Source organism: Sinohyriopsis cumingii, chromosome 9 (genome assembly GCF_028554795.1).
Source record: "Sinohyriopsis cumingii isolate HCF-2022 chromosome 9, ASM2855479v2, whole genome shotgun sequence".
Lineage (NCBI taxonomy): Eukaryota > Metazoa > Mollusca > Bivalvia > Unionida > Unionidae > Sinohyriopsis > Sinohyriopsis cumingii.
The window spans coordinates 9,086,405-9,110,699 of record NC_142969.1 but is presented as its reverse complement, the minus strand read 5'-3'; the positions used below and the strand labels follow the sequence as shown (position 1 = coordinate 9,110,699).

At 35.4% G+C, this 24,295-nt stretch overlaps 1 protein-coding gene across 1 annotated transcript in view; it reads right to left on the bottom strand.

The window, feature by feature from the left end:
- The window catches only part of LOC149791251 (uncharacterized), a 226,430-nt gene that overhangs the window by 122,112 nt on the left and 80,023 nt on the right, over window positions 1-24,295 (bottom strand). Inside the window, exons 32-38 of the mRNA XM_089969727.1 lie at window positions 23,600-23,689; window positions 21,494-21,650; window positions 17,116-17,330; window positions 16,287-16,360; window positions 14,790-14,937; window positions 10,584-10,664; window positions 8,084-9,204 (exon numbers count right to left, since the gene is read on the bottom strand). Of these exons, the coding sequence (XP_089825853.1) occupies window positions 8,084-9,204; window positions 10,584-10,664; window positions 14,790-14,937; window positions 16,287-16,360; window positions 17,116-17,330; window positions 21,494-21,650; window positions 23,600-23,689 (1,886 nt within the window). The remainder of the gene's footprint in view (window positions 1-8,083; window positions 9,205-10,583; window positions 10,665-14,789; window positions 14,938-16,286; window positions 16,361-17,115; window positions 17,331-21,493; window positions 21,651-23,599; window positions 23,690-24,295) is intronic.

Genomic DNA, 24,295 nt, shown 5'->3' with positions numbered 1-24,295 from the left:
ATGACATCTGTGCCCTAAAACACCAAACCATTCTTGCCTCACCAAGACTGATGTGTCCTAAAGCAACCATTCTTGCTTCACCATGACAGCTGTGCCCTAAAACACCAAAACATTCTTGCCTCACCATGACAGCTGTGCCCTAAAACACCAAAGCATTCTTGCCTCACCATGACTGATTTGCCCTAAAACATCAAACCATTCTTACCTCACCATTACTGATGTGCCCTAAAACACCAAACCATTTTTGCCTCACCATGATTTCTGTGCCCTAAAACACCAAAACATACAACTGAACAGAACAAAATAAATAAAATTTGCGGACAAATACTGTAACTACATTTTAACACTTGTTGCAGTGTAGTTATATATATCATTAAAACACATTTTTTAATAAGACATGATATGTAAAATGCAGTTTTAACCCTTTAACACTCCAACAATGGAAAACCGGACTCCTGTAAAAGCATATCCATTATCCATACTAGCAAAAATGAAAGAAAAGATGGATGATAATGACAACTGCAAAATCTGAAAGCATTTCTGAGACATTAATGGCAAAACAAAGAGGTGACAGATGAGATGCAAATATAACGGAACGGATAAATAAAGACCATGTTGTAAAATTACGCATTTCAGTGAGTAATTAACATAAATTATACTTTTCTTTACCTTGCAAAATAACCGATCTCTCATCTAGTTAAGGTTTGTAGTGATCATTTAATCTGGTGAGCTATTTTTTTTCAGAACACTGGAAGTCTATATGACCATACTGAAACAGACTTTAACAAAACAATCCAGCAAACCTGCCAATGAGCCAAATGCATTTGATAACAGAAAAATGCGACAAAGTTATACAAAGAATTAAATGCTCAAGTCACATGTGAGGTGCATGTATCTACAGGAAGACGGACTGTCATGAGATATCTTTTTTGCTGTATTGGCAACAGCTGAAATCATGTAACTATTTATAGTTGAACTACAATGACCTGTCTGTTAGTTGTTTCACTGGACATATTTTAGGGATCAGCACACTTGAAAAAAGGGTATAATGCCATGATTGCATTGTGCATGCTGCATGCACATGAGACACTTTGTCTACACCATGCAGGCAATACATACAAACACCAATACCTATTTTTCAAGTGGACTAGGCCCTCACGACTAGTTCAGCGAAAGGTCAAAAGGACATGTCATTATAGCACGCCTATAATAGCTCAAACAGTAAAAATATCTTAATTTCATTCTTCAATGCAATTTTTAATTGTATTTAAATTTTGTGTCCAAGTTCTAACTTGACTTTAAGCATCTGAACAAACATGGAAATCACAACACATTGCAATGAATTTCAATAACTGGTCAGTCTTCCGTGCTTTAGTAAGTGACAACAATAACTACAAAACCAAGTCATCTACGATATAACTTGCAACTTAAAACAAAAAGTTTAAGTATAGAAGCATTAAATGAAATGTCCTGTATTTATAGAACTGCAGCATTTTTTAACACACACTGATCAATGTTCTGCTAAAAAGCCAAAGCTACTGGTGTTTTAGATGGCCATTAATTCTCAAAATTTTGATGACAATACATGGTAAATGTCAAAATGATTCGAGACTAATTATATCTAATTATATTTTCTTTAATGCGGACCAACTTACAGATTGTAATTATAGCTACCTCTGCTTTGCAAATCTTCCCTCCCACATTTTAGCTCATAAAAATCAAGACACAGTGGTCACAAACATGTAATGTACCTCATATCTTTCTTCTGTGACAGCCAATACTAAATTTTTAAAATAAAAATTGAAAATGCAATTGTATTTGACATTCTTGACTCCCTCCCTAGGACTTTGGGAGAATAATGCCACCTTTAGTTCATGGTTGTCATATGGGAAAGATAACAAAGTTTTGTGAATTTCAGCCACCATGTCAGGAGGATGCAAGAAATACCCTAGTAAATAGACTAGTTATGCATTCAAGTTGTCAAGAATTCTGCTGCATTAAATAAATCTGTGACTAAAAGACAAAAGATCCTAGAATATGTCAGGAGATAATTATTCTGTTATTGCTATTTTTAAGTGCTCACTCTATTATTTGTTATGGTGTGGTGGTTAGAAAATCTGATACAATCTGAAATGTCTGAAATGACAGACTGGTACAATATCATGTTATGTTGACCTTTAAATTCAGGAATTGGATTATAGCATTAACTTTTATGTAAGTAAAAAATAAGTCATCTGAACATGCGGTTCTAAAAATATCTCTAACTTGAAATACTATGTGTTATCTGATCATCTCATTAGAAAGTAAGTACACGAAGTTCCAAATATCATCTGAACACGAACCTTTATCGATGTTTGTCTGACTAAACGTAATGCAGATCAACATTTTAACCAGAGTGGGTTGTAAACACACCAGCGGTTTGGTCTTGTGACAAACAAAGAATCACAAGTGGTGAGTATGCTTTAAGAAAGTGGCAAAATTGTTAACACAATTATATATTCACAGTAGCCTTAAAAAGTCTTAAGTGTAAGTGTATGCAGAGACCTTGAAAAAGGGGTGTTGGAACAATGACGGTGCACTGACATCAAGTTACTTGTAGTGGACTAAGATGGTGCAGGTGAAAGTGGTGCCAACAGACAGAAGCAAAGGTTTGGTCACTAGGCCAGGATTCAGCCATTTTATCAGTTTCTTTAAAATTTGTCAGCCTGCTGATAAATAACCATACCTACCTTGAACAAATTATTTTTTAATATATATACTGATTAAAATTTGTAACTGAAAACAGGTCTGGTAATTCGACCAAAAAATCTAGCCTAGTTTACATAATCACTGTTACTTCTGCTTTGGCAATATATGCCGACTAGTTCTTCTTCCTTTTATTTGACCAGTCCTTCATAAAGACTGGAGTCAATGGATTACATGTCAGCTAGTAGCCAGTGAACAACTGATATAAGAACAGTGACAGATTGTATCCTGGATTTTCATGTTATAATAATCAAACTGGTAATAAATTAAATATTTTCCTCTGAAAATGTATTCAAAGTTATTTATTTCATGTTGGTAACAAACATTTTTCAATTGGTTGACAAAATTTGAAGGAACCACTAGAAAGGTTTGCACATTTTAAGATGACCAAAACTTTACACCTGTCAGTGCTACATTTACCCGCATATTCTGAGTTACTAAACAAATACTGGAACATGTTCATGCTCAAAGCCACCTTCAAAGTTTCATCATTCCATATGACTAATATAATTTTTGCAGTTTTACTAATAACAGCTTCTTGGCAAAAGTAGAACACAGTAATATTATTATTATTATTATTATTGTGGTCTCTTATTATAATTTCAATCTTTCCTTTCCAATGACATATTCTAGGTATAAAAACAACAAAATAAAATAAATGAATGAGATTATTGAAAATATACAGATTTTGTTTAGCCACACACACACCATCCACCACTGTAGATAAACAAAAAATCAAGTGCTGAAATATTTTTGTGAATATAAATAAGATAGATGATATGCCATACTACACCAATAATGAAAACTGAACTAATTTTGTTCAGTGTATTAAGTGTTACAGGGTACACCATTCAACGCAGTGAATAAGATAAGTACTATTAATACTTTATATTCATTTTAAATGGAATTAGATCATAAGCCTTGCTACATTATTGATGCATAGTATAACTAGTACTGCCACATTCTACATTCAACATGGCATTCCAAATTCAAAAAAAATTAACCCTTTTTAAATTTAGTTGTGTTACTTAACATTAATTCTATTTTTGTTATAATAAGGTCATCATCAGTAAGTCCATGCATTTAATTTCTTGCCACGAAATCCATGCAGTTAAATTTCATGCTTTGCAATACAGTTTATGAGAAAACTTGTTTGAAAAATCTGTTTTTTTATAAAAAAAATTAATAAAATATCAAAATTGTTAAATGCATTGCAAGAAGAATTTAATTTTGTTGTCAATTATGTATGACCAGGCATTTATGACTAAATTGTCCAATTTTAACTTCAACAGTGTTTTCTTGTCTTGATTAGTCTGACAGTTATTCTGTGATGTATGGTGTATTGTCTTCATGAACAAAGAATACTAGTTTGGTCACCCCACCATTTCAGCCATTTTATTGATTTTTGGCCATTCTGAATATATTTACAGAGTAAAGTTTAAGTTTTTTTTGTTGATTTGATCGTTAAGCAGTAGAAAATACAACACATAAGATTTTTGACCATAGATGTAAGAGCAAGTTGAATGGATATTTGCAGACCAATAATCAAATGTTTTTCATACTATTTTTGGGAGGGACCAGCAGGGTCTATGCTATGGGAGGGACCAGCAGGGTCTATGCTATTCTGGTTTAACAGTTACCACTTAAAACTGCTGATTCACCTAACAAACAAAAAAGCTAAGTTCACACTGCCTCCCATTCTCCCACCCTTCAATTTCAATATGATATGCAGTAATAAACAAAAGTACAGCATCAACTTCAGCGTCAAATTGGAAGGTGGAAAGATAAAAACAATTTACGCATTATAGTTATTTCTGGTGCTAATTTGATGAATATGAATACCAGAAATTATACTGCTATGTCATTGAAATTTTCCCATAATCCTTGAAAGAAAGCACAAGTGAAATATCACATTTTTGTCACACAAGTGGCGGTGAATCGTGACTCGGTGGATGATCTCATGTCCATCATTAATAAAATTAGAAGTTTTTCAATATTTGATACAACAAATGTATTAACTAAAAATATGGAGCCAATTTTCTACTGTAACCCATTTTTGAGGATGCTGTAACTATGTTATTCAACAACTGTGATGAAGCAAAAGAAATAAAGTTTCAATATGTGAATAAAGTTTTGAACATTATTTCGAAACTTTCTACACATGCTTTTCACTATTTTCACCCTAATATGTATAAAGAGAGTTTATTTTCCCCAAAGATTAAAATCCAGCATGGTTTCTGAACCAATCTAATGAAAGGAAGAACCAGCAAGCAGTGAACAATGACAAAACATATAAAAAAATGGTTACATATCTTGTCTGGTCAATTCCTAAATTGACTATGAACCAGAATACAGAACAAAAGTACCACAAATGGCCCAAGATATGCCTTTCTTGTACCCATTTTCCCGATAATGACCTTGACATGCGAGTTGCTTACATGATAACTGCACTATAATGTTGACTAAAGTATCTGTATGGGTTAAAACGTGACAGATAGGAACAGACACTAATTTACATTATCCTTGGTGTGACCCTGATGTCCTGACAGTAGGTAGAACTAAATATACGAGACATTTTTAAGTCAAGATTTTAAAAAAATCACCGAAGTTTCATTAATGATTGTCATGGATTTTAAAGGTTACACCCAGACATGTATAGAGGTCACCAATTCATACTTTCCCTTGCTGTGATCTTGACCTTGATGCTATGGTATGTAACACATTGAAAACACGTTACATAACTTGTTGAAACATATTAAAATATGAAGTTCAAAAGTTATAGTCTAGACAAGGGTACAAATAAGTTACATTTTCCTTTGCTTTGACCTTAATCTTAAGGCAAGAGTGTGGCATTGGTATACCTTGTCTGTGATTGGCCAAGGCAAGAGTGTGGCATTGGTATACCTTGTTTGTGATTGGCCAAGGCAGGAGTGTGGCACTGGTATACCTTGTTTGTGATTGGCCTTGAGTGTGGCATTGGTATACCTTGTTTGTGATTGGAATAGAGTGTGGCATTGGTATACCTTGTTTGTGATTGGCCAAGGCAAGAGTGTAGCATTGGTATACCTTGGCTGTGATTGGCCAAGAACATACAGAAATGCATTCTCTTGTTGTACTGAGCAGCCAGTAGCAGAAAACTCAAATGTAATGCTGGTCTAGTAAAACTAAAATAGGAAAGTGCACTGAATAAAATGGCAGTTAGTAAGTTTCTGGAAAGGACAGTAGGAACAGTACAGAAGTTTTTTTTATCTTATATATTATTGGTTACAAGATCAATTCAAATATTGTCAGAGGTTCAGAAGTTATCATCGGAACAAGAATACCAGTCACTGAATTATATTTTTCTCTTGCATGATTTTAAGGCACAAGGCCTGGCTATGATGGTACCTGATTTTAAGGCATAAGACCTGGCTATGATTGTGCATGATTTTGAGGCATAAGGCCTGGCAATGATGGTGCATGATTTTGAGGCATAAAGCCTGGCTATGGTGGTGCATGACTCTGAGGCACAAGGCCTGGCTACGATGGTGCATAACTCTGAGGCATAAGGCCTGCCAATGATGGTGCATGATTTTGAGGCATAAGGCCTGGCTATGGTAGTGCATGACTCTGAGGCATAAGGCCTGGCTATGATGGTGCATGACTTTGAGGCATAAGGCCTGGCAATGATGGTGCATAATTTTGAGGCACAAGGCCTGGCTATGGTTGTGCATAACTCTGAGGCATAAGGCCTGGCAATGATGGTGCATGATTTTGAGGCACAATGCCTGGCTATGGTAGTGCATGACTTTGAGGCATAAGGCCTGGCAATGATGGTGCATGATCTTGAGGCACAAGGCCTGGCTATGGCTGTACATAACTCTGAGGCATAAGGTCTGGCAATGATGGTGCATGATTTTGAGGCATAATGCCTGGCTATGGTAGTGCATGACTTTGAGGCATAAGGCCTGGCTATGATGGTGCATGATTTTGAGACATAAGGCCTGGCAATGATGGTGCATGATTTTGAGGCACAAGGCCTGGCTATGGTTGTACATAACTCTGAGGCATAAGGCCTGGCAATGATGGTGCATGATAGACTATTTAGTCAGGATATATAACATGGGGTAAAATCTATGAAAATTTCTCTGACCATTACAAAATTACAGGCCACAAAGGCAAATAATAATGGATGGATGGATGGATGTAGAGAAAATGCTAAAATATAATTCACCAGGAAAGGCATATACACAAATTCATTTGTTCAAGGTAGGTAATAATTATTTAATCAACATTTTCTAGAAAAGCAAGAAAGGCTGAATCATGATGGAGTGACCAACACATTGGGATTATTAAGAACTTTTCCATGGCTTAGATGGTTGTGATGAAAACAATGCAACTTTCACATGTGAGATAATACGGTGAGTCAAATGTGTCAAAATGTGTTAATAAGCTGGTGTTTTTGCCTGAACATGTTTTCTGTCTTTGTTTCCTTTCTGTTTCTATCACACTCTATTTCTGCAAGGAAATCTGACAAGTTAAACCAAAATGTGACCTTCCTATCATAATATTGTTATTAGTCATAGTGCTGGTCTCTGTTTTGGTGCTGTTACTAGAAAATTCTTCCACCATTTTTTGTTGCTCAAGTGTGTTGGTGACCCTTGCTATGATGAAACGAAACCAGTTCATGTTAAGTATTCATCTGAACCAAAGACACCTAAACATCTGACAATGATCAAACAATATACTCTGTCACAAGACACCTAAACATCCCGGTCACAAGTGCCAAAAAAGACACCACCACTGGCTGGCTCATGGATATTTGAGCATGCATATACAACACCTTGATTCACCACAAACACCTCAATGAGAAAGTTTAAATGATGTCAATATGTTTATATACTTGTACATGAAAAATAAAAGGTCAATTAATAATTTTAACATTCTTTTAAAATATTTCCCTTTCTTTTTTATTTGAGGGGAAAAAAAAGCTAAACACTGTGAAGACTTTTTTAGTGTCAGTCACAATTTAAAAGACAGATGTGTAGTAAGATATATTCTGTTACATATGATGAGTGTTCATTTTATATACATGTATTCACATACAAACATTCAATAACAAATTGTACCTCTTCTAATGAAATATATTTGGGACAATTTACTGCTGAGGAAGCACAATCTACAACATATAAGTGAACTAAATAAGTATTCCATGCATAATGTTACAACTCTCTGCCAATAATATGCATATCATATTTTGACATCGGATTCTATTTCTTGATAATTATTTTCTTGGGTAAAATGAACAATTACATGATTCTTAGTGTCCAGGTAAAGGATAAATACATATAACACTTACCGCTGATGGATCTGGGCCAGGCTGGCCTGGGTGTCCTGGCATCCCAGGATCAATGGGATGTTCCACTGGTCCTGGCCGAGGGGTGACCAGTTGGTGACTGTATGGATCAACTGGCATTGTATGTGGTTTTGACATTGGCATTGAGGCTTGCGGTGGTACTGGAGGCCGAAACTGGGGTCGAAACTGATTAGGTCCTGGTGGAAACGTCCCTACAGGTGAACCCATGGGGTACTGAAGCTCACTCCCTGGTGGGCCAGGAATTTGAAGCTTCCTAAGGGGTGGCCTAGACTGCATTTCTCCTTGAGGCATTTGTGGGGCAGATGATGGTCCTAGTCTTGTAGGGGTCTGTGAATGGGGGACCTCTTGGCCCCTTCCTAAAGGTGATGATATAAACGGATCATGCACAGATGTTGGTGTACTGGGAGGAAAAGCATAAGGGTCCTCAGGGGAATTACCAGTGGATGTGGGGACTGGCTCACTGATTTGGCGTAACAATCTCTGACCCATTGGATGACTTCCCTGGGGTCTTGGCCCCACCTGACCAGCCATAGGCCTTGGGGTCATAGATGCCTGTGCATAGGGATCAAAGTTTTTTGTTGGTGTTGATGGTGTTTGTTGCGGTGACCTATCAAACACCTCCCCCTCATGACCTTGCCATCCAGAATGCTGGGGGGATTGCCTGTGACCCATTGGGTGAGGTGTGCCTGGAGGTTGTGCATAAGGGTCAATCTGTTGATGAATGCCTGAGTGAAATTCTTGACCCCTTGCAGGGCTTCGGAACTGATCTTGTGGAGACTGATCCCTTGATCTTGGCACTGCCTGGCCTTGGCTGAAGGGGTCAACTGGTATCCCTCTAGGAGGTCCCGATACTTGAACATGTGGTTCTGGCCCTTGGGGGCGATGCATTCCAGATGGTTGACCATAAAGATCCTGAGGTCTTGGTGTTGCTGGGGGATGAGAATAAGGATCTGGTGTGGCCCCTCTGGGTGGTGGTATACTAAAGGAATCATGAGGTTTAGGATGAGCAAAGGAGTCAGGAGGTTTCTGGAAAGTATGTTCAGCCCCTGGAATCCCATGGGGTCCCACATGGTGCACAGGGCTACCTGGTACTGGAGACTGACCTGCAAAAAAGTAGAGGCAATCCTTTTCTTAGAAAAAAAAAACAAAATAAATAAGAGATTTGAAGGGCATTTTAAATGTGCATGATAAACTGGCATTTATATTGAAAAATGTTGTATTTACTTCAAGCATATGAAACATTTTAAGCCGAAAATCCAAAGTGTCAATATTTCCTTTGGGTAGTTTTATAATGTGCTATGTCCATAGAAAGAAAGATAGATAGGTAGACAGATAAACAGAATGAAAGATAGATAGGTAGACAGATAAACAGAAAGAAAGATAGATAGGTAGAAAGATAAACAGAAAAAAAGATAGACAGGTAGACAGATAAACAGAAAGAAAGATAGATAGGTAGACAGATAAACAGAAAGAAAGAAGGATAACAGTATCAATTAATCCACGATAAAGTTGATTCCTCAAATCATTGACAGGTACCTTTACATGAACGGTAGACTCAAATCGTTGACAGGTACCTTTACATGAACGGTAGACTCAAATCACCGACAGGTACCTTTACATGAACGGTAGACTCAAATCATTGACAGGTACCTTTACATGAATGGTAGACTCAAATCATTGACAGGTACCTTTACATGAACGGTAGACTCAAATCACTGACAGGTACCTTTACATGAACGGTAGACTCAAATCATTGACAGGTACCTTTACATGAATGGTAGACTCAAATCATTGACAGGTACCTTTACATGAACGGTAGACACAAATCATTGACAGTACCTTTACATGAATGGTAGACTCAAATCATTGACAGGTACCTTTACATGAACGGTAGACTCAAATCATTGACAGGTACTTTTACATGAACGGTAGACTACTTTATAAATAAATGATTTGAAACTTCTGTACTGTTCCAACTATCCTTGCCAGAAACAAACTTCCTAACTGCTAGTTTATGCAGTGCACTTTCCTATTTTATTTTGACAAGAATAACATTACAGTTGCATTTTCTGCTACTGGTTGCTCTATACAATATAATGCATTTCTGTATTTCTAAAACTATATGTGATTTTTCTTGACAGGACAACTGAGACATACAGACCCAAATGCTGCAAATGTATATCAACTGACAAAAGGATTAAGAAACTTCCAAAAATCTGATTTTGAAATTCTTTTTCAAAGTGATCTATCTAAAGGGGTAACTGAAAATTCTTGGTTTCTCCTTGACTTTGTCCAAATTTTCCATATATACTGTGCCTTTCTGGTTGTGAACAAACTTGTTCTTATTCAAAACTTTTTTCAGTTTTCCTGATAGTATTGGAACTCTGACTAAATATCCATGTTATAAAACTGATTGTTCAGCTTGTTAGTATGTACATACAGGTGGCTCAAACAGTCAATATTACCTCTTCACCAGACTTACCTTCTGGAGTGCCAATCAACTGAGGACCTGGCCGCATGGGACTCGACATACCAGATGGACCTGGGACATTAGGTGACAAACCTGATTATTAAAAATAAGAACAGCGTTGATAATGCACTTGATAAAACAATCTTATATATGAATGCCTGGATACCACAAAGCACTATTATTTCAAATGCAATAAAATGAATGCTAACATTAATGATGCTAATGATGACATTACTGTTGTCACAGATGCTCAATGTTAGAAAGCATTGTCAGATTTTCCTTCTCTCTGGATTGCATTCCATACATAATAAAAGCAAGAATGAAAAGCAGCAATTCTGCTTCCAAATTTATGAAATGTAGTTGAAGATCATTCTCCCTTACAGTGTTGCTTTCACATTTAGTATGCTTCACTGCAATCAATCAAATAAGTTGGCTTCACTGTAATAAATCCAATCAGTATGCTTCACTGTAATAAATCCAAATAGTATGCATTAATGTAATAAATCCAACTGATATGCTTCATTGTAATAAATATAATTAGTACACTTCACTGTAATACATTCAATTAGCCTGCTTCTCTGTAGAAAAATCAATCAATATGCTTCACTGTAATAAATCCAATTAGTATGCTTCATTCTAAAAAATCCAATTAGTATGCTTCATTGTAATAAATCAAATTAGTATGATTCACTGTAATAAATCCAATTAGTATGATTTACTGTAATAAATCCAATTAGCATGCTTCACTGGAATAAATCAAATTAGTATGATTCACTGTAATAAATCCAATCACTATGCTTCACTAATAAATCAAATTAGTATGCTTCACTGTAATAAATCCAATTAGTATGCTTCACTGTAATAAATCCAATTAGTATGCTTCACTAATAAATCCAGTTAGTATGATTCACTGTAATAAATCCAAGCAGTATGCTTCACTATTAAATCCAATTAGTATGATTCACTGTAATAAATCCAATTAGTATGATTCACTGTAATAAATCCGATCACTATGCTTTACTAATAAATCAAATAAGTATGATTCACTGTAATAAATCCAATTAGTATGCATCACTAATAAATCCAATTAGTATGATTCACTTTAATAAATCCAATTAGTATGCATCACTAATAAATCAAATTAGTATGCTTCACTGTAATAAATCCAATTAGTATGCTTCATTGTAATAAATCCAATTAGTATGCTTCACTGTAATAAATCCAATTAGTATGCTTCACTAATAAATCAAATTAGTATGATTCACTGTAATAAATCCAATTAGTATGCATCACTAATAAATCCAATTAGTATGATTCACTGTAATAAATCCAATTAGTATGCTTCACTAATAAATCAAATTAGTATGATTCACTAATAAATCAAATTAGTATGCTTCACTGTAATAAATCCAATCAATATGCTTCACTATTAAATCCAATTAGTATGCTTCCCTGTAATAAATCCAATTAGTATGCATAACTGTAATAAATCCAATTAGTACACTTCACTGTAATATATCCAACTAGTATGCTAATCTATAATAAATCCAATTAGTATATTTCACTTTCATAAATCCAATTAGCATGCTTCACTATAATAGCATATGCAGTGAATAATTTAATCATAATTCATTACAAATGCCATTGTGCAAAAAGACTGCACTACTTGAGAACAGAAAGGGGTTTGGAATTTTACAGCTGTATGGGATTCCCCACTTCTTATTGGCTTAATAATGTGGCTAAAAATAGCAAATGGAATAGTCCATGAACTGGATTCCATTTACAAGAATGTTCCATGATTTGGATTCCATTTACTGGAATAGTCCATGATTTGGATTCCATTTACTGGAATAGTCCATGATTTGGATTCCATTTACTAGAATAGTTCAATGATTTGGATTCCATTTACTGGAATATTCCATGATTTATAACCACTTCAGTGCAATCAAGGAACCAATCTGCTGTAAATTTCTGCTCTCTTTTCTCTATTCTCAGGTGATGGATTATTTTTAAGCTGACATTTTATAATAAAAAGGCAATGAAATTGTTCAATGCATGGGAGAAACTACTTACATAAAGTATAACTGTTCAATATATACCAATTTATTATATGCATGACTGTGAATTAATGGATTTTCTGAGATATAATCTTGATAATTCACTGGACTGAATTAAGGTAATTTTTCACTGTCAATGAACAGAGATAACATTATAACCAAGAAACTTTGGAACTATTGAAAGTATTTAACGATGCTTAAATGGTTTAACAGTTAAAATGGCCACTTCCTTTTTTTAATGTGTTGTTTTACCTTGAATTAGGAAGGAAAATTGTTACTACTTATATTTTCTATGATAATATCCACAAAACACAGAACATAAATTTGAATCCACTGACCTTTTTACACGGGAAACAGTAAGAAATCTGTCACTTCAGCCTCTCATATACACTGCTATCCAACACATTTGAGCATAAAGTAGAAAAGAAAATTTGCATGCTCCATGTGAATGATGGATATATCTCATCTTGTGTGTGAAAAACTTGAGCATTTTTACCCAATCTATGATTTCCATATTCACATGGAGTAAGCAAATATCCTCCCATTTCAAATCAACACTGGAAGGGTTACTGAATTCTACCCTGGGGAAGCAAAAATGGCAGGTGTCAACCCTGGTCTTTCTTATACAGTGAGCACGATTCTTTCTAAAACCAAAATCAATTCCAGGAATAGATGACCCCCACGTTTCACTAGCCAATAAAATCTGAATGAAATTTAATAATAGTACAGGTTTTTGGGAGTGTGGACATGAAAGGGAATGGGTCTATCACATCTACAACTCCATCAAGCAATCTAAAAATCATACATGGTTAAAAAAATATATTTGGACATGAGCTAAACACAAAACTTAACCCAAGATGTGAAATGTAGGTTACAGTGGCATTCTATGTGGCAAGGGTATGCTACTCACAGAAATGCATACAATCTTCTAGTTTAATGATTCAAGTATGAATGAAGAATAAGGGAAAAAACATAAACATTTAACCGAAGTCTATGGAGCACAAAATATAGGTGTGACCTACTTTTATTTTAGAGTGTTGTACTCAAGCTGCAATCCTACACCAAGTATTCTAAGTATATATCTGTGTGTGTATGTGTGTAGGGTGCAAATAAACATCAACTGGTCATGATCCAAAGACAAAACTTAACTTTAGCCAGTAAAATGTGAAATGTAAGTCAGTGTCCTTCCTTTATGGTAAGGGTGGGTTTAGTACTAACAGCTACAAACCATCATACAGTCTGACAATGTTCTCCTCAACAAAACTGGCATAAAGTGTCAGCAAAATACAGACATTCAAGAGATAGTCAATCATGATTTCAAACTGCATAGCATATTCATTTTCTTACATGCCTCATCAATTATATATTTGGTATACTTAGTCCAGCTACCATTAATGACAACTCTGAGCCTAAGTGCTTATGCGAAGCAACTCCACAAAGTTACATGCCTCATCAACTATATATTTGGTATACTTAGTCCAACTACCATTACTGACAACTCTGAGCCTACATGCTTATATGAAATAAATCCACAAAGCTGGGCATTATATGTAAATGGTGGATTACGCTTTTTACTTTTCTTTGAAATTACCTTAGTTTCTGTCTTGCTAAGATTATTTATTTAATGTTGACTCATAAATTATTTGAATTCATTATAGAGAAATATCTATATATAATCCAACTGGGTACTGACTTAATCATAAAGTTCATTTATATATACAGAAAAAAAGAATGAAGCCTAGAATAATTCCTTCAGGCTGTTCCAGTAAAACGTACCTGGAACCCAGAGAAGGTACTTTTAATGTTGGGTACTCACCCATAGATGCAATTTAGAAATTTCTTATCATTTTAATATGAAGTCTTTGAAATCAAAGTAACTTGGCATATATTCAAAAAAAAAGGCCTTCCCTGCGTACTATGTATGTTTAAATGGAACAGCCCTTAAGGAAGTCTAGATCTGAAAGGTTTCCAACCTGAAAGTTGTGTTTATGATTACACCTTGGTATCTATCAGAAGATTAATCCTTAACCCAGTCAAAAACCAATCTACACACTCGTGCCACACTCAGACCTGAACTTCATGAGCTTCATCAAGCACATTAGCAATGTGTCATTGTCTGAATCAATGAATACAAAACAGAAACATGATTTTGAACCCTCACCTTCTGCAGGATGAAATGGCTGCAGTCCGGCCACATGACTCTGTATGGCTGCAGCTGCAGCAGCTTCTTGCTGTTTACGCTTGGACTCTGCACTGGAACGTGGTGTTGTCTTGCTTTTTATGTTAGAGCGATTCTTTCTGGCTTTTAACTGAAAATATGATTCAATTATAATTATTACCACAAGTACTCTGCTCTAAGTTGCAAAACTTACATAAACTTTAAAACAAAACTTTAACTCAAAGCCTAAACAGAAACTTTAACACAAAACTTTATCTCACTTTAACATAAAACTCAAGCTCAAAGCCATAACTACAAAACTTTATCTCACTTTAACAGAAAACTTTATCTCACTTTAACAGAAAACTTTATCTCACTTTAACACAAAACTATCTCACTATAACAAACTATAAAACTTTAACCAAACTTTAACACAAAACTTCAACTAATGCTTTAACACGAAACAATGAAACATCAAAGTTAATGCTGACGTTGTTGCTGCTTGTGGAAACGTTATTCCAATCTCTCACCACAGTTATGCAGCTGAGAAATAAACTGTTCAATTTTATCTTATATTTGATTCAGATACTTTATTAAAAACTGCAATGAATTTACTTAAAAACAGACAATGGGGTTAATGTTCATTTTAGAGAACTTAAAGCATGATACTTTATGTTCAGATGGTACTTGCTAAGAATGAAGATTATTACTAAAAATGGAGCACTTTGTATTTATTGGATATTTATGTCATGAACCATCATAATTCTGAAATAGTGAGCAATTATTTCCTGGGATTGCCAGGCTTACATAAATGACCTGTAAAGATTTGGCAATTTGGCATGAACATCAACCAAACAAATAATAACATCTAAGATGCATGTAATTACAATGCAATTATTTGCTGACATTTTACTTCTGACCTGAAAAATTAATCTAAGCTTATCATGGCTAACACCCTGTAAAGTGTAGCCATTTAAATGACTCTTGTTTATAATTCATTTCCATCTGATGGTAATATTTATATTGTTTCACTGTGGGTGAAGGTTACAACTGATATTTTTCTCATCCAATGACCAGGAAAGCAAGCAGTCATAATGTTAATAATATTCATACAGATATAATGTTACTAGCAATATACTCACATATAATGTGGAGCTACATACAAACTGTATATACCTAGATCTGCTCTTGCATAACACAGATTTGGATCTATGCAATTTGTTAGGACACAGACCATCATATATCAGGGTTTATACCGTTTACTGTGGGACATGACTTGCACTTAGTATATACTATCTTTTCTGGATAAAAAATTTAGTGATCAAGCATTATTACCATCATGCAGGTGTAAGACACAGTCAGCAGTTGGTGTATTGCAACATTTGTAAAACAAAAATTGTTTTAGAACCTGTTACTTTCCAATGAATTTGGGAACTATCCTGAATGAATTTTTTTCTTCCATACTGTAAACAATACACTAGTCTCAAATGAAAAACTCACCAAATATGGCTGCTTTTGATCAGGAGTCAGTTTTCGCCAAATCTTAGCGATATGTTTGGATCTCTCTGACCATTCTGAAAGAAAACATTGAGAATGTATAGGTGTGATCTCCTCTGTTATGTTGTTTGTCCTATGTTGTTTTGCTTAGTTTTTCTCCTTTGTTGTTTTGCTTGTAAATGAATAAATTACAATCTTTGGTACACAAATATACAGCAGTTTAATAATGTAGAATATTTATAACTTTGATGACTTTTCCTAAAATGCTAAAGAAAGAATGAGATGAGAGGGAAAGAGACGGAACATTTATCCCATGTCCAGCAGGCATAACCTCTTCTTAATGAAATTCATCAAAGATCTTGATCAGATGGAAGCTTACATTCCAAAAGTGAAAGAAATCTTTTGTCTAGAGTCTTTACAAGCTCAGCCAATCAAGATCAGTATGCTGATCATAACTAAACTCATCTGAGATCCTGATATAAACTTACATACCAAGTTTGATTACAGCGTGATGAGAAATTAAACCTCAACAGTATTCACAAACGATTATTGATGGACAGGTGGATGAAAGATAATGCATGATGGACAAAAGACCATACAAATATCACAAAAGAAACAGCTGAAAACATGAAAACATGCATTATATTTTCAAGCCCAAATTTTATTTCTTCATTAAATCTATCCTATCTTTAGAAATCCATCCCCCCATTTTCAAATAAGGGGGAAAATTTCATCCTAATGATGACAATTTTAAAATAGACGTGGCTTTCCACAAAATGCTGAAGACTCCAGCAAATGCGAGATGCAAAAGAAAGCATTATAAGAGACTTACCTGGATATTGCTGCTTGAGTTCAGGATGATTGATGTTGCAGTACAGAATGGGGGATATTGTAGCACCAGCTCCAAGGTTTTCATCAGATTCCCATTTCTGCATATTTCGTCGACTTGTATCCTGGCCAGTGTCTTCATCTCCAAGGGCCTGTGTCCAAGTGGGGGTAAAGCTCTGATCAAATGGAGGATGTCCAGGGATATGACCTGGTTGAGGACTGAAAGAAACAATACAATGAAACTTTTAAAACTTTTATGAGTTTTAACATTTCTGTTTGACCTTTTGGCTGTTTGATTTTTCAAGACTGCTAGCCAGAGACCTTGCTGGTGATGTCAGACCTTGTAAATCAATTGGTGAACAATCAGGCTCATCTGTGTAGAATGCTTTTAGTTGCTGAGAGGCTGTTATACACCATTCTAAATATATTCATTACTTACCAAAAAAGAAAGACGAACAAAATGTATTCCTGGAACACAATTGTTCCATTAAACATAAAATTGTACAAGTTGTTCATAAGAATAATAACAGTGTAAAAGTCCTATGGAGATTTCCTGTGTAATAATTCCCATATAGCATTAACTTTTGTCAGGGAACTTAACAGCAATTTCATAGCTGCTTTCTTTCTTTACTGCCTTATTTCTTTATGTTATGTTATAAATGTATAGCAAGAACAAAGTAAAATCAAATATGGAAAATTGCCAATCAGCTGTAACTATTTTAATTACCTTTTTGTCTGTCAACTTCAAAACCAGAACATGTAGCAGCTAGAATTTGGAAAATGGAAGTACACTTTTCTTGAATTACTATATATAATATTTATCATTTAAATCTGGACTTCATGAACAAATGTCTTAACAATTCCATGTAATAATTTCTCATACTGAAATCACACAAAATCAGCAATTCAAGGATGGCTCAATATATGCTATTTTGCAATGGAATAACAAATCTTGTCATTGAAAGCAAATTTCTCATGTAAATTCTGTTTCTTCAGAATACATACCCAATCATATTAGCATCTGGGATATAAAGCCTATAACCTCCCAAATCCAGCCCCACTAAATGGTGAAAATTTATTGTTCTGTCTATATCAAAGTGTAATAATTCTTGCCCATTACCTCCCCTACCCACCACTAGGGGTCGCTAGTTTTAAAGCTGAACGAACTACTGATGAGGAAGCAAAATAAGAGGGTATTTAAGTTAACGTGATCAGGTAAGTATTCTTGCAGAAACATAATTTACTAGTCAAATCTGTTTTCTGCTGTGAATATATTCTGCCATCAAATTAACACTAGGGGAATAAGTAATAGCACGAGGGAATGCTGAGCATCCTATCTATACTTCCGGTATCATGCTAGGAAAGAAATATTGGACTCCCAGTGTGAACAATAACCTGCTCTCCAACTTAGAGCAAAACAGCATGTGGTCATGTGAACCTTGACCGCTCTATCAGCTTAAGATAACTGTTGAAATCTTCTGTCAAAATTAACTGGCAAATCCTGTAAAGTTAAGGGCTGTGTTTGTTTAACTGGGTCTGGTAGTCATTTTGGCTGCAGTCAAAGTAACCACCAAATCCGATGCTTTGCCTCTAATAAATCCCTAAGATAAAACTTTGAGAAGATAGAATGCATGGCAGCCATCAGTATCTGTGATTTGTCGGATCAAAACATTGTGTTCAAACATGAGGCCTGCAGAGATTACTCTAGTTTCACATGTTGAAATCCTCATGAGAGGGCTCTGATCTTTTGAGACATAAGAGTATGCCATTTCAGCCTCAAATATCAGGATTGGTTAGCGATATTCTACCTTTATACCTATAGGGGAGAAAGAGTTTTGTATACACTTCAAGTAATGTTTGAGGGCGCCGACAAGATTTTGCACAGCAGCTGCTCTTGATTTATCTACCGATGAGAAGGAGAAACTGACTCTCTGATTCTTCTTCGTAAGAAACCTGGTTATATCGCTCAATGAACCATCCATTCAGAACTGAAGATAGTTTGGTTCAATTGAAGTGGCATGTAACTTTCTTACCCTGCATGCCAAAGCAAAAGCAATTGGGAAAAAGGTTTTGTATCAGAAAGATTCAGAAAGGTCCATGCTAATGGCTTGTATTTATCTGAATTGAACCATGTTCAGACCCAAGACATATTCCAATTTGGAAATGTGGTGAGGGATTTTGGTCTATTCAAATCAAAATTGGTTAACCCTTTACCTCATAGAGCATAGTGACAAAGTGCAGCTCGCTATACATAGAACACAGGTTACCTAGTCGACCGCATACGCATAGCTTGCCTGTGAACTATTAAGCAATGTAGTGTATGTTACGTTTAACAGCAATTTTAACCATTTTACATTTTTGGTACACATCTATTACATGTGGAACAATTTAAGAGTAAAGTCCGATTGTTATAGCTGTGTAATTATTTATCACGGAAGAATTTGTTATGTGCTTTAAAATCTGGAGAGAATTCGTTCACCGTCATGTCAGTGAGGCCGTGTGACCAACCGTAGAGCTGCCATTTCTCATACTCGAAATTTACAAGTTTTTCATCTGTGTCTACATCACTAAGTCATCTAAATTTGATAATTTATAAAAACTAATTGCAGCCTGTATCAATATCAGAGCCTTTACCTAGGTTATTGAATCTTTCATAGTTGTGATTCTAATCATGAAAACTTCGTAAGTACTGAATGAAATCCGCGACCGCCATTTTGGATAGTGGAGATTACGACCCAGTTACTTTAAATAGCAGATATCGACCAGTACATAAACAGTGACCACGTGATCTGACGTAATTGTCATTCACAGAAATGAATGTAGTATCTAATAAGGGGTTTTCCCCGAAGGTGGCGCTACGAAAACCGGCTTAAAATGGCTGATGTTTACAGCGGACGTCAAAAGGCGCTTCTATGGGACTTTTGTAGAAGCGTCAAAAGTCACTTCGATGCGACTTTTGTAGAGGCGTCCAAAGACGGTTGTATGAGGTAATGGGTTAACAGGTCTTATAAATCTTTATCATAGCCTATTTCTCTTCCACCTCTGATGGCAAATGGTTTCAACTTTTTCTCCTCATATAGCCAGAGAAAAAAGCCTGCTAGTTGTGGGATTGAGGCACTCATAGGAAAGATGTTATTGATTCAACACAAGACCCTGAAAACATCCCACTTTCCCTCATAAGCCTTCAGAGTGGAGGGCATTCTTGCTCTCAAGCTTATCTCCATAATTGAAGGTCTAAATTCTTTCTCTCTAAGTTTGTCCTGACCATAGCCAAGCATAAAGGAAAATACAATCTAGACAGGGGTGGAACACAATGGCTGTTTGAGAATGTCTGGTTTGGTCATAATCTTTCTGGGTAGGTTTTTCGCAATATCGAGTAGATCTCTGACCCAGGACTTGTCCAATCTTAGAGGGGATATTAAAATTATCTTGCAATTCTGACACCTTTTTCTATATTATTTCTGGTAATAAGACCTTGGGGTGGGGTGGGGAAAATATCCATAATCATTGCAAATTGTTTGACAGTGCATCAACAGTCTAACCAATAAACAAGCTTAAATTTCATAATTACTCCAGTGACTTAAATATGGTTGCACTGTTTGCTTGTTTTTTTTTAATTAAAGCCAGTTATCTCTTAAAAAAGGTGTCTATGGTGTGGAAAGAGTCACTAGAGACTTCCAAGAGAAACGTGCCTGGGACTTGTATAATTGTTTGTTATTTATTGTACCATTCTATGCATAAGGACAACAATTCTGTGGCACGTATTCAAATATTGTGGAAATTACACAATCACATGTCTTCAATACAAACATGCAGAATACTGTCGTCTGTGAACTGGGATATAATGTACCTTCCCAAAATCATTCTGTTGATGTCATCGCAGCCACTACTACTGACAGCAAAAGAGGAAACAAAATCATTCTGTTGATGTCATCACAGCCACTACTACCGACAGCAAAAGCGGAAACAAAATCATTCTGTTGATGTCATCGCAGCCACTACTACCGACAGCAAAAGAGGAAACAAAATCATTCTGTTGATGTCATCGCAGCCACTACTACTGACAGCAAAAGAGGAAACAAAATCATTCTGTTGATGTCATCGCAGCCACTACTACTGACAGCAAAAGAGGAAACAAAATCATTCTGTTGATGTCATCGCAGCCACTACTACCGACAGCAAAAGAGGAAACAAAATCATTCTGTTGATGTCATCGCAGCCACTACTACCGACAGCAAAAGAGGAAACAAAATCATTCTGTTGATGTCATCGCAGCCACTGCTACTGACAGCAAAAGAGGAAACAAAATCATTTTGTTGATGTCATCACAGCCACTACTACCGACAGCAAAAAAGGAAACAAAATCATTTTTGCCTACTCACCTAAAGTTAGGCTCTGGAGGTCCTGGTCCCATTCCAAACGGAGACACCCTGGGTGGATGGGAGTGTGGGGGTGGGGGCTGCTGGTTAACAGCCAGATCTTGAGAACCTGGGGGTCCTGGAAGGGGAATGGGAGGAAAACTCTGAGCTGTACTAGTACCTGAAATAAAAGAGGGGGAAATGAGGGATACCATTAGGCCATCTTATCCTGGCTGTAGAATAAAAATGCTCTAGAAGAGACTAGTTATTAATTCAGAAAATGTAATGATGACATGATTTACAGCCTGCAGACAATTTTTCCCACTTCATATAAATCATGTATAGAGAAAGAGTGATGAAAAAAGGAAGAAAATTCACTAATATCTTAAAGGAAACACTTTTTTTTATGCAATTTAAAATGATCATGTTATAGCTGAATAAAATATTAAAAAATAAAGAAGACATGATTTGCTGTTGAGACTTTTGAACTGTTATTTAAGTCTTCCATCCAACAGTTAGTCTCAATTCATGTATTTTCATGGATATCAATTTTCATGGATTTGTAAAATAATACACAATGTATTCATTGGTACTAATTCATGGATTTGGGAAGGAGTCTATTCTTTCAAGTACTTTATTCATGGATTTGGGAAGGAGTCCTATTCATTCCAGTACTTTTATTCATGGATTTGGGAAGGAGTCCTATTCTTTCCAGTACTTTAAATCATGGATTTGGGAAGGAGTCCTATTCTTTCCACTACTTTAACTCATGGATTTGGGAAGGAATCTATTCCTTCCAGTACGTTAATTCATGGATTTGGAAAGGAGTCTATTCTTTCCAGTACTTTTAATTCATGGATTTGGGAAGGAGTCCTACTTTATCCAGTACTTTAATTCATGGACTTGGGAAGGAGTCCTATTCTTTCCAGTACTTTAATCATGGATTTGGAAAGGAGTTCTATTTTATCCAATACCTTAATTTGTGGATTTGGGAAGGAGTTCTATTTTATCCAGTACTTTAAATTGTGGATTTGGGAATGAGTCTTATTTTATCCAATACTTTAATTTGTGGATTTGGGAATGAGTGCTATTTAATCCAGTAATGTAGTTCATGGATTCAGGGAAGAAATCCTATTCTTTCCAGTATTTAAATTCATGGACCTGAGAATAAATCCAATTCTTTACATAAAAGAGAACTGAAGTTTGGGTCTTTAACTTTCATGGCTTGTAGCAATATAAAATCCATGAATAAAAAAGTCCCTGACTAAACATGGCATGATGATGGATGAGTCTGAAAACAGCAATAACAGTTCCCAATTGACCCATCACTGTTGGACTGTCATCTTTCATTCGACTGCAACCACAATGTTTCCACAAACATACAATTTCTATCAATGGATCAAAAACTGAATTCATGAAAATATTTCTCACAGCAATGGGTTTTACATAGGTATGTTAAAACTGTCTTGACAAGGCTGTCAACAAATAATGGTTTCTCAAGACAAGTCGTCAATAGAATAACTCTTTACAAACAGAATGTAATGAGTGATTACGTAACTTTCCTCTACAACACATTTAGTAGTCTCCATCAGTCTTGGTAAACATTTAATTCTCAAGTAGAAAATAATTCAGACAAAAGCAATCCTGACAATGTCTCATTTCTTAACTAAATGATTTTACTATGACTTCTTCACAACTTTTAATCAGCACTAAGCAGCCATTATTGTGCTGACATGTTCTTAAACCATATTAAGTGGAAGGTAACCATGATAGTATACAATGTAAAGACATTAACATGGACAGCTTGCCATTAACGAAAAAAACATATTTATTCCACTTCCAAATGCACTGGTTAGAATGGACCTTCTGCATTGGATTGGAGATCTAAAGCATGGAAGAATCCATGTGGTCAGGAGCTAAACACAAATACTTAACCTTTGTTAGTAAAACAAAATATAGGTCACAGTCACCTTATGTGGCTGTAAGGGTGTAGAACTAACATAAATGCATCTAACAATAATTAATAAAAGAAGTTTGAACATAAAGGATAAACACATACAAATTTCATGTCATAATTATACCTTGTTAATTAAATTTACAAAAAATAACAACCAAAATGTTATGATTTACCTGGCTGAGAAGAATCTCCTTGTGCCTCATTTTCCTGAAGAACACCTTTAAATATGTCCTCTACCATCTTACTGTCCATTTGGGCCAAGCCTGTAATGAGAAAGTATAGTCTTTTTGTGTGAAAAGAAAGTGTTAACAATGAAGACCTAATTGGAACATGCTCATCTCTTTTGAGTTGATTTAAATAACTGCGACTTGTGGAAAGAAACTTGAAGGTAACTGTAGTGGTACTGCCAAAATCACTGCTATTCTTGCAATCTTCAAATCAAAAATTTAAAATATTTCATTCAGTTTCAACCTAGTGCTTGTATTGCTACTAGTGATGGCACACTGAGTAATATTGTGATGTCAATGAAGGTACTGTGATGTAATAACAACTACAGACATGTGGGCAGTTAAAAATGACCACTACTGACATCCATGGTCCTTTTCTTGCAGAAGACACTCCTTAACTCAACCACTGGATAAGGGTCACTAATGTTCCCTTTTACTTAAAAAAAGAATAAGTACTCTATTCTGCAAAAAACTTACATGAAACTAATTTGGAAGAACTCTGATAACTATTACAGTCAGTTCATAATTGATCAAATTAAAAGTAACAAACTTACATAAACATACTGCATCATTCTATAAGCCTACACATTCCTGTATACAGCCAGTTCATAATTGATCAAATTAAAAGTAACAAACTTACAT